The sequence below is a fragment of the Nelumbo nucifera genome, chromosome 1, assembly GCF_055504915.1.
Source record: "Nelumbo nucifera cultivar China Antique chromosome 1, China Antique-T2T, whole genome shotgun sequence".
Lineage (NCBI taxonomy): Eukaryota > Viridiplantae > Streptophyta > Magnoliopsida > Proteales > Nelumbonaceae > Nelumbo > Nelumbo nucifera.
In genome coordinates this window covers 124,939,094-124,952,597 of record NC_142649.1, presented here as the reverse complement: position 1 = coordinate 124,952,597, position 13,504 = coordinate 124,939,094, and the positions used below count along the sequence as shown (strand labels likewise).

At 34.5% G+C, this 13,504-nt stretch overlaps 2 protein-coding genes and 2 non-coding genes across 4 annotated transcripts; all 4 read left to right on the top strand.

The window, feature by feature from the left end:
* Nucleotides 1-1,612: 1,612 nt before the first annotated feature.
* Nucleotides 1,613-1,685, top strand: TRNAE-CUC (transfer RNA glutamic acid (anticodon CUC)). The gene has a single exon. It is a non-coding gene; the product is annotated as a tRNA-Glu (tRNA).
* Nucleotides 1,686-1,747: 62 nt separating this feature from the next.
* On the top strand, nt 1,748-1,820 carry TRNAE-CUC (transfer RNA glutamic acid (anticodon CUC)). Its single transcript has one exon. It is a non-coding gene; the product is annotated as a tRNA-Glu (tRNA).
* A 1,776-nt stretch (nt 1,821-3,596) lies between these two features.
* LOC104609743 (large ribosomal subunit protein uL5) lies at nt 3,597-6,705 on the top strand. Its single transcript, XM_010276120.3, has 5 exons — nt 3,597-3,735; nt 3,855-3,962; nt 4,057-4,099; nt 4,215-4,410; nt 6,257-6,705. Exons 1-5 carry the CDS (start codon nt 3,733-3,735, stop codon nt 6,453-6,455), a joined length of 549 nt encoding a protein of 182 aa, XP_010274422.1. The 5' UTR covers nt 3,597-3,732; the 3' UTR covers nt 6,456-6,705.
* Nucleotides 6,706-8,268: 1,563 nt separating this feature from the next.
* LOC104609742 (F-box protein SKIP23-like) lies at nt 8,269-9,716 on the top strand. Its single transcript, XM_088897812.1, has 2 exons — nt 8,269-8,606; nt 8,705-9,716. The coding sequence occupies exons 1-2, from the start codon at nt 8,390-8,392 to the stop codon at nt 9,583-9,585; spliced, it is 1,098 nt and encodes a 365-aa protein (XP_088753938.1). The 5' UTR covers nt 8,269-8,389; the 3' UTR covers nt 9,586-9,716.
* Nucleotides 9,717-13,504: the final 3,788 nt, after the last annotated feature.

Here is a 13,504-nt window from a genome sequence, read left to right as displayed (position 1 = left end):
GAAATTAACGTTGTTGAATGCGTTTTACAAGAATGGATAAACAATGAGGATAAAAATTTTAAGGGATATGACAAAGAGGATGAGAGGGAAGTACGATAAGTATTAGGGGAAACATTGAAAAGATGAATGCATTGATCTATATTGCAATTGTGTTAGACCCTCGACACAAATTAGAGTATGTGGAGTTTGTACTTAATGAAACTTATCAAGGTGCCAAGGGTCAAGAATTTACAAAAAGAGTCAAGGAAGCCTTGTATGAGCTGTATAATGAATACAAGAGTATGTTTGCACCTCAGAGTAGACAAACTATTGAGAATGTCAAATGTTCAATTTCAAGTGAGAGAGACAATGAACAATAATCACAAATAAAGAAGATGATGATGTCTTGATTTTAGAAGTACAAGTCAATAAGTGGAGGGTGAGATGCTAAATCAAAATTGGATAGATATCTGAATGAAGATACTGAAGAGGGATAAGGCAATGACGACTTTGATATTCTAGGATGGTGGAAAGTTAATATTCCCAGATTCTTTATACTTTCACAGATGGCTCATGATGTATTAGCAGTTCCCATTTCTATAGTTGCTTTTGAGTCCACTTTTAGCAGTAGAGGACGAGTGCTTGATGTGCTTAGGAGTTCTTTGACACTTAAGGTAGCAGAAGCACTTATATGTACTTGAGATTTGACTCGGTCAACGTAGCATGCAATTAATGTTGAAGAAGACTTAGAAGAGATTGACAAATTTGAAAATGATAATACTCTTTGTTTAAGTTTTGTATGTCATTTATAATGATCATTGTTTAGCCTTCATAAATGATTTATTGATACATGTTTTTCTTCCCTTTAAGATTTGCCAAAGAGTGCATCAGGGCAAACAATAGTGATTGATATTTGATCATTAAATTCATTCTTATGCTTATTCTTGGGTAAGTTTTTAAATTCCATACTTATGTTATATGATGGATTATTTTATTTTATTCACCTTAATTTTCTAACAAGGGGTCTTTTTTTCAAATAGATATAGCTAGTGGGAGGAGAAGTCTTTGTGAAAATGCCATAGTGCTGAAAGTTTTGGACTTTTTATTGTCTTTGAAGCTCTGAAAGTAGTTAAACAGGAGAAGTAGAAGAAAATTTTGATTATATTAGACAAATGCAAAGCTAGTTATGGATTTTTGATCTTGGGTGCTCCAAATCTTCTTTAGACTATTAGTTAATAGGGCTGCTCATCGGTTGGATATGTTTAAATGAGCATGCCTTTTTCTTATGTTGACTATTTATTGTACTGGAGACTTGAAAATTGTGGTTGAAAACAATAGACAGCTCCGTTGTATTCTAGTTGGTTAGGATACTCAGCTCTCACCCGAGAGACATGGGTCCGAGTTCCGGCAACGGAATTATATTTTGAATTTTGTCACAAAAAAAAGCTTTGAATTGCTGCTTTGGAAAAGAGGACAGACGTAAACAGCTCCGTTGTAGTCTAGTTGGTTAGGATACTCGGCTCTCACCCGAGAGACATGGGTCCGAGTTCCGGCAACGGAATTATATTTTGAATTTTGTCACAAAAAAAAAGCTTGAATTGTTACTTTGGAAAAGAGGACAGACGTAAACAGCTCCGTTGTAGTCTAGTTGGTTAGGATACTCGGCTCTCACCCGAGAGACCCGGGTTCGAGTCCCGGCAACGGAATTATATTTTGAATTTTGGCAGAAAAAAAATCATTAAGGTTAAAGAGGACAGCAGTAAACGACTCCGTTGTACTCTAGTTGGTTAGGATACTCGGCTCTCACCCGAGAGGCCCGGGTTCGAGTCCCGGCATCTGAATTAAATTTTTAATTTTGCCAAAAATGCATTGAATCACGATTTTAAAATTTCTCTAAAGAGGAAGAAGTAAATAGCTCCTTTGTGGTCTATGGTTAGGATACTCGGCTCTTAACCGAGAGAATCGGGTTCGAGTCCCGGCAACGGAATTAAATTTTTAATTTTGCCAAAAATGCATTCTATGGTTAGGATACTCGACTCTTAACCGAGACTCGGGTTGAATTTTGCTAGAGAAAATGCTTTAAATTACATTTGAAATATAGAGCTTAACGAGGATAAATAGACAAGTCCTTTGTAGTCTAGTTGGTTAGGATACGTTCTCACCCGAGAGACCCGGGTTCGGTCTCGGCAATGGAATTATATTTTGAATTTTGCCAAAAAATGCATTGCGCTTTGGGGAATATGGAGGATAAAGAGGACAGCAATTGTCAGCTCCGTTGTAGTCTAATTGGTTAGGATACTCGGCTCTCGCCCTAGAGACCCGGGTTCGAATCTTGGCAAAGGAATTTTAAAAAGTTTTGTAAGACATTGAATTGTTTTTTACTTTTCGTTTGTAAATAAAGTGAAAAAAATACAGATTTATGCTTCTGCTTCATCGTTTTTGTAGGAATGGCAATGGGGCGGGGGCGGGGCCAGATTTTGCATGCCCTTTACCCGATCATGAATTCAAATTCCCATCCCCATCCTCATAGGAAATGAGGATCCCTGACTTTGTCCTGCCCATCTTAGTCATTTTTACTTGTATACTTATTAATTAATTAATTTTTTATTACTTATTACTATTTTATGGCGGGGTTAAAAATCTTAACCCCATTTCCATCCCACAGAAAAAGGGGATCTCTGACTTTACCCCGCCCCCAGTCATTCTTACTTGTATACTTATTTATTTGTTTATTTAAACTTACCTAGAACTATTTTATGGTGAGCTCAAAATCTTAACCCCTTCCCTATCCCCTATCCTTGATTTTGCCCCGCCCCGCCCTAGTCATTCTTGTATATGTATTAATTTATTAATTTCTTGTTTTTTAAACTTATCTAAAAGGCTAGAACTATTTTATATTATGTAATATAATATAATATAACATATATTATCATATTAATAATTATATATTATATTTATAATATAATCCAAGTGGAGTGGCAAATACCATCCCCGCCCTAGAGTTTCGGGTTTATTCTGAACCCCGATCAATGGTATAAAATCCGCTTCAATCTGGGTAGGGCCCATGGGACGGGTGAAATTAGGCGGTTTATACGATTAAAAATTGAACAATCAAATAAATTAAAATTTTAAAAACTCAACTAAAAAAATTTAAACCGAAATTGAAAGTGGATAGTAGAAAAACCGATTTTTTTGGTTCAATTTTCAGTTATTTCAGTTAAAGCCAAATTTTAATAATATATACTTTATTATATATATTATAACATGAAATATATATTATATATTATAAAATATATATTATGAAATGAAATTTTATTATATTATATATTAATATATAAACATATAATATATTATTATATATTATATGTTATATATTATATACTATATGTTATATATAATAATAGAAAGTTAGAATAATTCAGTTAACTGAATTTCTAATTTTAGAAACTGAAACTGAAAATCGAATTAATCAAAAATCAAATTTATCGAACCGATTTAACTAAAAACCAAAAAACCCGAACCAAACAAACCAAAACCGAAATTTTCAATTCTGTTTTTTGGTTTTAACAGAATAGCGCTCACCATCTCTTCATTTTAGGGGTATTATTGTCATTTAAGAGGTTCCCACGAGGAATACAAAGCCCTAGCATGTCCAGTCATCGTATTTCTCCTAGGGTTTCTTCTATCTCACCGCTTCCCTCCGTAAACTATCAACCCACTCGGTTGCCTCTGTAACCTCGGCTGTGGAGAGCAATGGTGGATCTTCTCATTCCTTTCTCTCTACTTGTTTAAGATTTCTTGTTTTCTTTTCTTCTTTCTATTCCTGCTTACTGGTCTGAGATCTTTCTAAATGAGTTTTTCTGTACCCAAAACAGGCTTCAGAGAAGAAGCTATCGAACCCAATGCGGGAAATCAAAGTTCAAAAATTAGTCCTCAACATCTCCGTCGGTGAAAGTGGAGATCGTCTCACCAGAGCCGCGAAGGTTTCCCATATGCGTTTCTAACATTCTTAGTATGCCTCAGATCTAATTTTTTAGCCGCTTGTGTCTAAATCTATCTTTTAAATTCCAATTGTAGGTGTTGGAGCAGCTGAGTGGGCAGACCCCCGTTTTCTCAAAGGGTAAGTTTGATTTAGTCTTGCTTGAATATGCTCTGTTTATTACCAATAACAAACGCTCTGTCTACTTGTCTGTGATTTTGTTGTTGTTTGGGCTGATGGGTTGATGTCTTGACAGCTAGGTACACCGTTCGGTCTTTTGGTATAAGACGTAATGAGAAGATTGCATGTTACGTCACAGTCAGGGGTGAGAAGGCGATGCAACTTCTGGAGAGTGGGTTGAAGGTCAAGGAATACGAGCTGTTGAGGAGGAACTTCAGTGATACTGGATGCTTCGGTTTCGGTATTCAGGAGCATATCGATTTGGGTATCAAGTAAGCAGAAATTCCGTGCCTTTCCCATTAAGTTTTGCTGTTCTTTTCCAATGCTGATTAACATGAACTTGAATTAAAAGCCCATCGTTTGTGACTGTGTGTCGATTTTTTATTGGTGGTGATTTAATTGATGATCTGTAGATCGTAGGCAACGGTTCTGTCTTCTATATGAATTTGTCTTTGATATATTGGTGAACTTATACTCTGTTCAATCACTGACTAGCGAACTCAAGTAGTTTATACGAACCTTGCGTGATTAGGGAAAGTTCCCATAAGTGCTAACTTTTTATATTTTTCTGGTTTCGCTCCACCGTTTATTTTACTCTTTCATTTTGAGTTGGAATTAATTGAATGCATGGTACAGTTTAGATCTATCTGTTGGGTATTTTTTTGGTTCTATTAATTGCAATAGAGAAGTTGCTTTCGTATTATATTCTCTAGGGCATATTGATTCATTTTAGTTTCTCCCTCAAAAAGTTCCTTTGCACTTAATTTTTAACTCATGGCTTTAGGCACTCGCACTAGGTCTCTTTTTGTAGAAAGAAGACATTCTTATTTCTTTCATTTTGTAAGCACATTCTTATTTCTTAATATATGAACAATCTGTTTCTTTATTTTTATATAATAAAAACTTCAGAGGTGTTCCTTGCCTTTTCAAATGACTGTTTGCTCCATTGACGCCTGCTATTATGTCTGGTCTTTGAGGTTAATGGTGCCTAATAATGAAGTCTAGCAATTATTTTCTGTTGCATCATCTTTTCTCCACACTTCACTGTTTCAGTGATACTCGTATTTTTCCAATGGAATATTTCTTTCTTTGAGCATTTCCCATTGAGATGTTTGTAGATATGGTTTGCTATCTTTTCCTTTATTAAATTGAACTTCTATCGGGACAAATTGACCAATACATCCTGATTGCTGCACTATCAATAATTGTGGCAAATTCGTGTTTCTTAGTTCAAAACTTCAAAATACTTGTGGTTGTTATTTCCCATGTTAGGAGATTGGCTTATCTACATGTGAATTTTGCTTTCCATTTTTTCCGTAATACTCGTGTCAAGTTTGGGAAATTTTGTGATGGAAGTGGCACGGCTTGTAATAAGATTATATACTTTCGATTTTTTATGTTTTAGTATTTTTTTGTAAATTTTAAAGGGTTCTCTCAGGTTGTTTAATGAGCTTATCTAATAGCCCATGAATCTTCTATGTTGTCGAGGAAGTTTTACCTTGCCTATCAAAAAGTACCTTGTTTTGTGGACAACTGTTATATTAATTCAAAAACCTATGGTTGTTATTAATGGAATATATCTCCATAGTGTTGGATATGAGGTTGATATGGACTGGGATTGAAAATTTGGCCAGGCCAATTCATCCTTTTATCTGGTTGAAAGTCGTTATCCACCAAATGATTACTCCATGACTCCATGTTGCAAAGATAGGTGGGGGGTCACGTAGAGAAGCTACTTAATGTACCCAATTAGATCTTTTTTACCTTCAACTAGGGTCCATTGCTTGGTGTAATGGTTGGATTGGCAAGCGTCAGAACATGGGTTTGAGTCTAAGAGGCTACTTGGTTAAAAAAGATGCCAAAGGTTAGGTCTGTATCCAATCCACCCCTCCCAAGACCCAGATGACCCTTTTCTTAGATCTTTAAATATGTTCATTTCTCTAAGGTTGACGAGCATTTAGTAGCTCAGGTACAGATTTGTTTTGGTTCAAGCCTGAAATGATATGCATGCTAATTCTTCCCTGCTTGAAATGCATTTTCCTTTTCCCAGTGCGCATGTTTTCAATACCTATTCTATTTGCACATAGTTAATATATTGATTGATACTTTCTGTTTTAGGTATGATCCTTCAACCGGTATTTATGGTATGGACTTTTATGTCGTACTCGAACGACCGGGATATCGCGTTGCTCGCCGTCGTAGGTGCAAATCTCGTGTTGGGATCCAACACAGGGTCACAAAGGAGGATGCTATGAAATGGTTCCAAGTGAAATATGAAGGAGTGATCCTCAACAAGTCTCAGACAATAGTTTCTTAGGGAGATCCCCATCAATCTGGATCCCATTTTGTTTTGGCAAGGTTTGTAGACCAGGCATATTCTTTCTGTTTTATGCGAACGTTTTGATATAAATGGATCTTCCTAGTCGGTAGTTTATTAATTATTATGTCTAACAGTTTTGTGGATGACGTTCTACGATAATGGTTGTTTGCCATTAAGTTTCAATTGGCATGAAAAAATCGTGTTAGATATTATTTGTTAGAGAATGAACTTTTATATTGTTTTGCAACCCCTGGTTTACAATCTGCACCATTGGCAAATGTTTCAACTTTTAACTACAGAAGTACAAGCTTTGTAGGACTAATTACTGTCTGTTATCGTAAAAAAGTGAAACGGGGAATGATTCCGTTGCATCTCAAGCCAAAACGCTTTTGATGATGGATGAGGTTAGCCCATACAGTCTGAAGTTTGAAAATACACAAGACCCAATATTGTAACTTGTAAGGAATTCTTTTCATGTCTTGGAGCTCTGAAAGCTCCTGGACCCGATGGTCTGAAGCCCCCTCTTCTATCAAGCAGTCTATGACTAACTATTACAGTGGTTCCGAGAGGAACAAATATCACAAAAAATCTGGTCCTGATAGGCTGATACCCAAGAAGTCGCCTGAAACATCAAACTAATCAAGCCGATGGTGCTGTGCATATTTTGTACTAGACCGTTGCCACAATGCAACTCCTCCCTCCTTTTACTCGTTTCAGCCTTCTTTCTAGCCGGCAGGCAAATATGTGACAACAGCATCATTACCCAATAGGTGTACTCTGCAGACAATTGCTTTCAAAGAACTGTTCAAACTAAAAGCGCTAAAGCTGATAGGTGAGGTCCTGAATAGGTTTTTATTTTAAACACATTACATCTCATGTAAAAGCTGTTTACTTTGAAGCATGGAGAAGCATAATTTCATCCATACCTTGTCTTAAAGCCAAGTTAACTATAATAGGTGACGGGATAATCCTTCAACTTAAAAGCTTAAGCTATTAGGTGGAGTCGTATCTATTCTTCAGAGTGTTCCTCACATTAATTCCACAATTGTCTCAGCCGTATATCAGGAACTTCTTCACTACTTTATGTTTGTTTTTATTCATGAGAAGATGTTCCCAACACAAGGTGGAATGAGGCTGTAAGGAGCAAATCTCAATACTTAGATGATATTCCTAAATAGGTTTTAATTCTTTGAAAAGTATTTCTTATAATGAATCTAGAGAAAAATGTCACAAAAACTTTGCAAGATAGTTTCATAAGGGCAATGACACTGGCTTCAACTTTCAAGTCTGAAGTCTCCTTATCCATTTTCATGGTACAGGCAAGATGATCACAAGGGGGGGTAATCTTTGATTGGCAATTACATTCACCATATCTTTGTGTTTAGCACAGTGTGACTGGAGAAGAATCCTGGTATTATGGGGATAAAGAATCATTGGCTCCTTGGTCTTCTTGTCCGTTTTATGTTCAAAGGATTGGAATCAATGATAGATGCTAAGTAAAGATGATTTAGTTTTCGACCATTCCGTCAATGCCTTACTTTTGAAATGCTTCAACAGTTTGCGTACAAGTAAAACTTTTCTCCAATTGTCCCCGAGTTTGTTAAAAATAATATGAAAATGTCTTTACCGGACCAGAATAAAACTTTGGGCCTATATGGCCCCAAACCGTTTTACTCGAGCCAGATGATAGGCCCATGGCGCTCTAGCGCTAGTAGCAACCAGTAAGGTTGTTTTCGTAAAGTTTATTCATAAAATTACTAAAAGGCCCTCCATGCTTTCTTCCGTTCTCCGCCACCTGAATTCTTAATTGGCGGGCGGTGACGCGGTGTGATGTCGGTGGTCAATGTTTACTTCCTACGGTGCTGGTGCCACAGCCCTCCTTGTACAGTTGTACACTCCCTCGTCAGCCTGCGCAGCTGTGCTCCGCTACCATGGCCGGCTGGTCGGACCTTCCGGACGAACTCTTAGTTCTCATATGGAAACGGCTGAACTTGGTTGATTGTATTCGCTTCTCCGCCGTTTGCCCCTCCTGGAAATTTGCAGCAGAAGGGATGCTGAATCCTCTCGACCCTCCATCCCCCCACTCACCCTGGCTTATGCTCCCGGAAACCTACGCTGAAACTCGCAAATTCTTTAGCCTCTCAGAGTAAAAACTCTACAAGATCAAATTTCCCAAGCAGTTCTGTAACGCTGTCTGCTTTGGGTCCTTCCATGGTTGGTTGGCACTCCAGGACGAAAACTGTGATGCTCATCTCGTAAATCCTTTCTCTCCTACAGTCCCTCGAATCCGACTCCCACCCCACCCGTGGCGACTCTCCCCTATGTTTCGAACGCCCGCCGATCAGAATCCAGTGCCGTAATCGAATATATATTTTCCGACGGATTCTCCGACACCCCTGCCAACCTCCGAGGGTATTTCATACATAAAGTGGTTCTGTCCTCAAGTCCAACGTTAGCTCCGCACGACTACATAGCCATGATAACCCACGGCGAGCAAGGAGATTTGGCCTTCTGTAGAGCTGGAGATGAGTCATGGACCATTTTGAGGAGAGGCTTCCGTCCTTACGATGACATCATTTACCACAAGGAGAGATTCTACACATTGGGTAATCATGGAGGTTTAGACGCTTGGGATGTTTCTTCCTCTTCTCCCAAGAGGACTGTAATTGCACAGGTTCCGCCAGTGTTGACTGGTGGCAGAGTTATTCATAAGAGATACTTAGTGGAGTCGTCAGGCGATTTATTGTTGGTTCTGAGGCATGATTACTTCGATGATGACGCCAACAGTCCTTCCCAGCTACATAGAACAGGTGGCTTCAAGGTTTTCAAGCTAGAGGAGCGGAGCTCTATGAACCCCAGGTGGGTGGAGGTGAAAAGCATAGGTGACCGTGTGTTGTTCTTGGGTGACAACTATTCTGTTTCTATCTCTGCTCGTGAATTTCCCGAATGCAGTGCGAACTGCATCTATTTCACCGACGACAATGGACTAGATTGCTCCATAAATACAGAATGGGGAGTTCATGATTTGGGCATCTTCAACATACAAGAGAAAACCATCCAGTCATGTTACCCAACAGAATCACTGCGAATTATTGGCCGTTCGGTTTGGGTTACTCCATCTCTATAGCTTTTTTAGCTTGTTCATTTGAGTTGTGTTGCTATTTCTCCTATTTTCTTCACATCTTAAGTACTAGATGGTTGTGTGCATGCTCTCTGTTACAGAATACAGTTTTTGATTCTTAATATTGCCTTCTTGCCAGACTGGTATGTTCAATTTCTATTGCTTGATAGGCAATAAAAGAATTATAGTTTAGTTCCTTTCTGCGACAGTAATTTCCCAGTTCACATCAATGTTAAAGGGGTGTTTCTCTTTGTTAATGGTAGATTAACTCTGATATATTGTTTTAACTTTTTTAGTTCATCACTTGCAGTTACCTTTTAGTTAAGGTTAGGAGCAAATGGGTTGTTTCCCATCTGCATTCTTTCCAGTAAAATCTTGAACCTGCACGTTTGGATTGAGTACCATTGTGGTTTGAAATACTGGTTGAAAATTTCGTTTTAGATTTTCAGATTTAGGTTCAAACTGAGCTTAATGTGGATTATTTGGGTGGGTCAATGGAAATGGTTGGCTTGGTGTTGGATTGCTCAATTCTGCCCTTGTCTGCTACTTCTTGAAATCTGCAATAGCATAGATGGATTTCCTTCATCTTCCACTGTCTCACTCTCCCTGATTTATGCTCTCTGTAAGAGACACCGAAACACAAGAAGTCTTTATCCTCTCATACAAGAAGGTTTACAATATCGAACTTCCCAACGAGCTCTGCAACAATGCTTGATTGGAGCTTTCTCATGGTTGGCATTTGATGATGAGCCCCCCAATTTACAGACCTTTTTCCCTGTAGTTCTGTTTTAAGATGCAAAGTTTTCAAAGAAGGTTCTTAAAAGGATTTTCATAGGGCTGCAAATGGTGTCCGGTTGTCTGAATTTGAATATTAAGGGTGATCCGGATCCAATGTGCTTGTAATTCTATCAAATATGGATCCACCACCATCCGATCTGATATAATCCAATTTGGTGTATATATACACCAACCTGTGCATTGAACGGGGCCCTCCTCCCTGTCCCTCACCCCCTCCCTTGGTGGTGGGGCAGGTTCAAGGCGAGACCAATCCCTAAATTTTCCCTAACTGAGGCAACCACTAAAAAATAATCTAATTTGTTGACATTTTATAAATATGATTTATGGGAATTGGGGGGGGGGGTATTTTAGGAATTGGATTATGACAATTTGGGGGTATTTTATAAATGGAATTGTGGGATCCTAGGGTTATAAGAATATGAGAAAAACTTAGAGATATTTTAAAAATCAATATTAAATCTACTAATATTTTATTAATTTATCATCGGGTTTGAGGTATGCAAACCTCATCCCTTCCCTGTCCCTGATTTGGAGTAAAAATATTTTCCTCGTTTGGCGCTCGGGGTGGGACAGAGTAGGGCTCTAGTTTTACAGGGAAAATTGCCATCCATACGATTCTAATAATTTTATATAACTAATTAACTAACAATATTCTATGACAAATTTCAAAAATTAATGAAATTGTTGTTGATTAGCAAAAATGTATAGAAAATTAGTATAACAATAAATTAATGTGAATTAATGTGAATTAATGTAAATTATTTACTTTTTAAGCCTAAATTATTTACTATTAATCAATATGATGTAATTATAGTAAATTCATGTAATTATGGTAAATTATGTTAATTTTAATTTAAAGTAAAAAATTTATTGTTAATTAATGTAAAACCAAGTATTGTTGAAGTCGACCAAGTGGTCTAGACCGCTGTGGATAGATTTAATATTTTTCTAAATTATTTTATAATTGTTTATTAAAATAATAATAATGGATTGTTATTTAAATAAATATGAAACAATTTCTGGTATATTATTTTCCTAATTTAATTTTCCTAAAATTTTTAATAATTATTTAGTTGAATAGTGACAATGGCCTATTATTTAAATAGTTTTGGAGAATATTTTTTTTCGTAAATTGGTTTTATAATTTTTAACTATTATTATTTAAAAAATTATGGATTTTTAGTTAAAGAGTTTCCTTGAATTATTTGATAATTGTTAATTATAATTATTGATTTTATAGAAATTAGTAAATTATGCCAATTTGTAATATCTTTTATGAAAAATAATTGTTGTAAAAATTTAATAAAATTTTATTAAATTACACAGATTAGTATAAATTACACTAAATATTAAAAATTTGAACATTTATTAATTAACCAATGGTTAGTTTTTAGTAATGATTGGTTAGTTTTGAGTGACCAATTTCCTTACCAAACCAAATTTGTTTGGCTAGCCAAACAATCTCCAACCAGACTGAATTTCCTAGTGAACATTCTTAATTTCAGCTAAATTAATAGTCTAATCTCTAACGAATAACAATAGTTTAATCTCTAATAATTATTAAAAATTTATTGCGGAATACATAATTGCTGAAATAATATTTATAACAAAAATATAACAAATAACTAATAAAAAGCTTTAATACCTCTAAGTTAACTAATCTACTTCCACTATTTCAATAATGTTTATTTTTTCATTTATTTATATTTTATATTCTTATTAAAGCTACTATAGAATTTTTTTATTTAATCTATTCTTTTGTTTTTCAAATAATGTTTAAAATATGATTTAGTATTCAAATTTTTATATTGAAAATTTATTTAAAAATAGTAAATAAAACATACATAATACCTAGCCCCAACCCAAACGGGGCAAGTTTTCTCAAATCTTAAATAGGGATGGGGAAGAGATTGGGTGGGGATGGGCAAAATATGTTTGCTCTAAATCAGGGATGGGAGAGGGACGGGGTTTTCATATAATTCCCCAAATCCAATGGTAAATTTGTAAAATATTAATAGGTTTAATATCGACTTTTTAAAATATCTCTAAGTTTTCCTCATATTCTTATAATCTTAGGATTCCACAATTCCATTTATAAAATACCCACTGGGGATGTGGTAGGGATGGGGTCGAGTGTCTTGACTACAAGGTGGGGGATAAGGACATGGAGGGTGCCACATCCCATGCATTGCATGGGGCCCTACTAGTTATAAATACTTTGTGCTTTGGATAATTTTTTAAAGTTATAACATAATTTTGTTATTTAATCTATTTTTGTTTTTGAAATAATATATAAGATATGATTTAATTATTAATATTTTGATATTAATTTAAAGTTTTTAAAATTAGTTATTTATAACATTATTTAATTAGTTAAATAATACCATTATTTAAAATGTTAAAATATTAACTATTAATTAAATTTAATAATCCATGAAATAATAATTTATACTATTATTACATAATTTATTTATTAATTTTTTAAAATATAAAATTATTATTAATTCAAAAGTTATGAAATCTATTATAATTATTATTCTACTCTTAAGAACTTTTTCTAAAATTTATTACATAATTTCGTTATTTTAACTATTTAAAATTTAGTTATGTTAATATTTCATTATTTAAATATGTAAATAATATGTAAAATATTTAATCTTTTTTGTTACTTAAATTTTGTTTCTTTAAATTTATTATGTAATTTTAAATATTTTGTTATTTAAACAATTTTTTAGTTATATTTTTAAAATATTATTTAGTTATTAAATTGGATAGTCCACAAAATTATAATTTATATTGTTATTACATAATTTCGTTATTATTTTGTAAAATATGAAATTATTATTTAAAACATTAATATTTTAATAATACAATTATTTAAAATGATAAAATATGAACTATTTATTAAATTTAATAATGCATGAAATGATAATTTATAATATAATTACACAATTTTGTAAAATATAAAATTATTATTAATTCAAAAGTTATGAAATCTATTATACTTATTATTCTACTCTTAATATTTTTTAAAATTTATTACATAATTTCATTATTTTAACTATTTAAAATTTAATTATGTTAAATATTTCACTATTTAAATATTTAAATAATATTTGAAAATTTT

Bases quoted from the DNA above. Each gene is read 5' to 3' on its own strand.
- LOC104609743 (XM_010276120.3), top strand. The intron at 3,963-4,056 runs GTTTCCCATATG...TTCCAATTGTAG, and splicing joins GTCTCACCAGAGCCGCGAAG to GTGTTGGAGCAGCTGAGTGG. The intron at 4,100-4,214 runs GTAAGTTTGATT...ATGTCTTGACAG, and splicing joins GACCCCCGTTTTCTCAAAGG to CTAGGTACACCGTTCGGTCT.
- LOC104609742 (XM_088897812.1), top strand. From the start codon at position 8,390: ATGGCCGGCTGGTCGGACCTTCCGGACGAACTCTTAGTTCTCATATGG. The intron at 8,607-8,704 runs AAAAACTCTACA...GAAAACTGTGAT, and splicing joins ATTCTTTAGCCTCTCAGAGT to GCTCATCTCGTAAATCCTTT.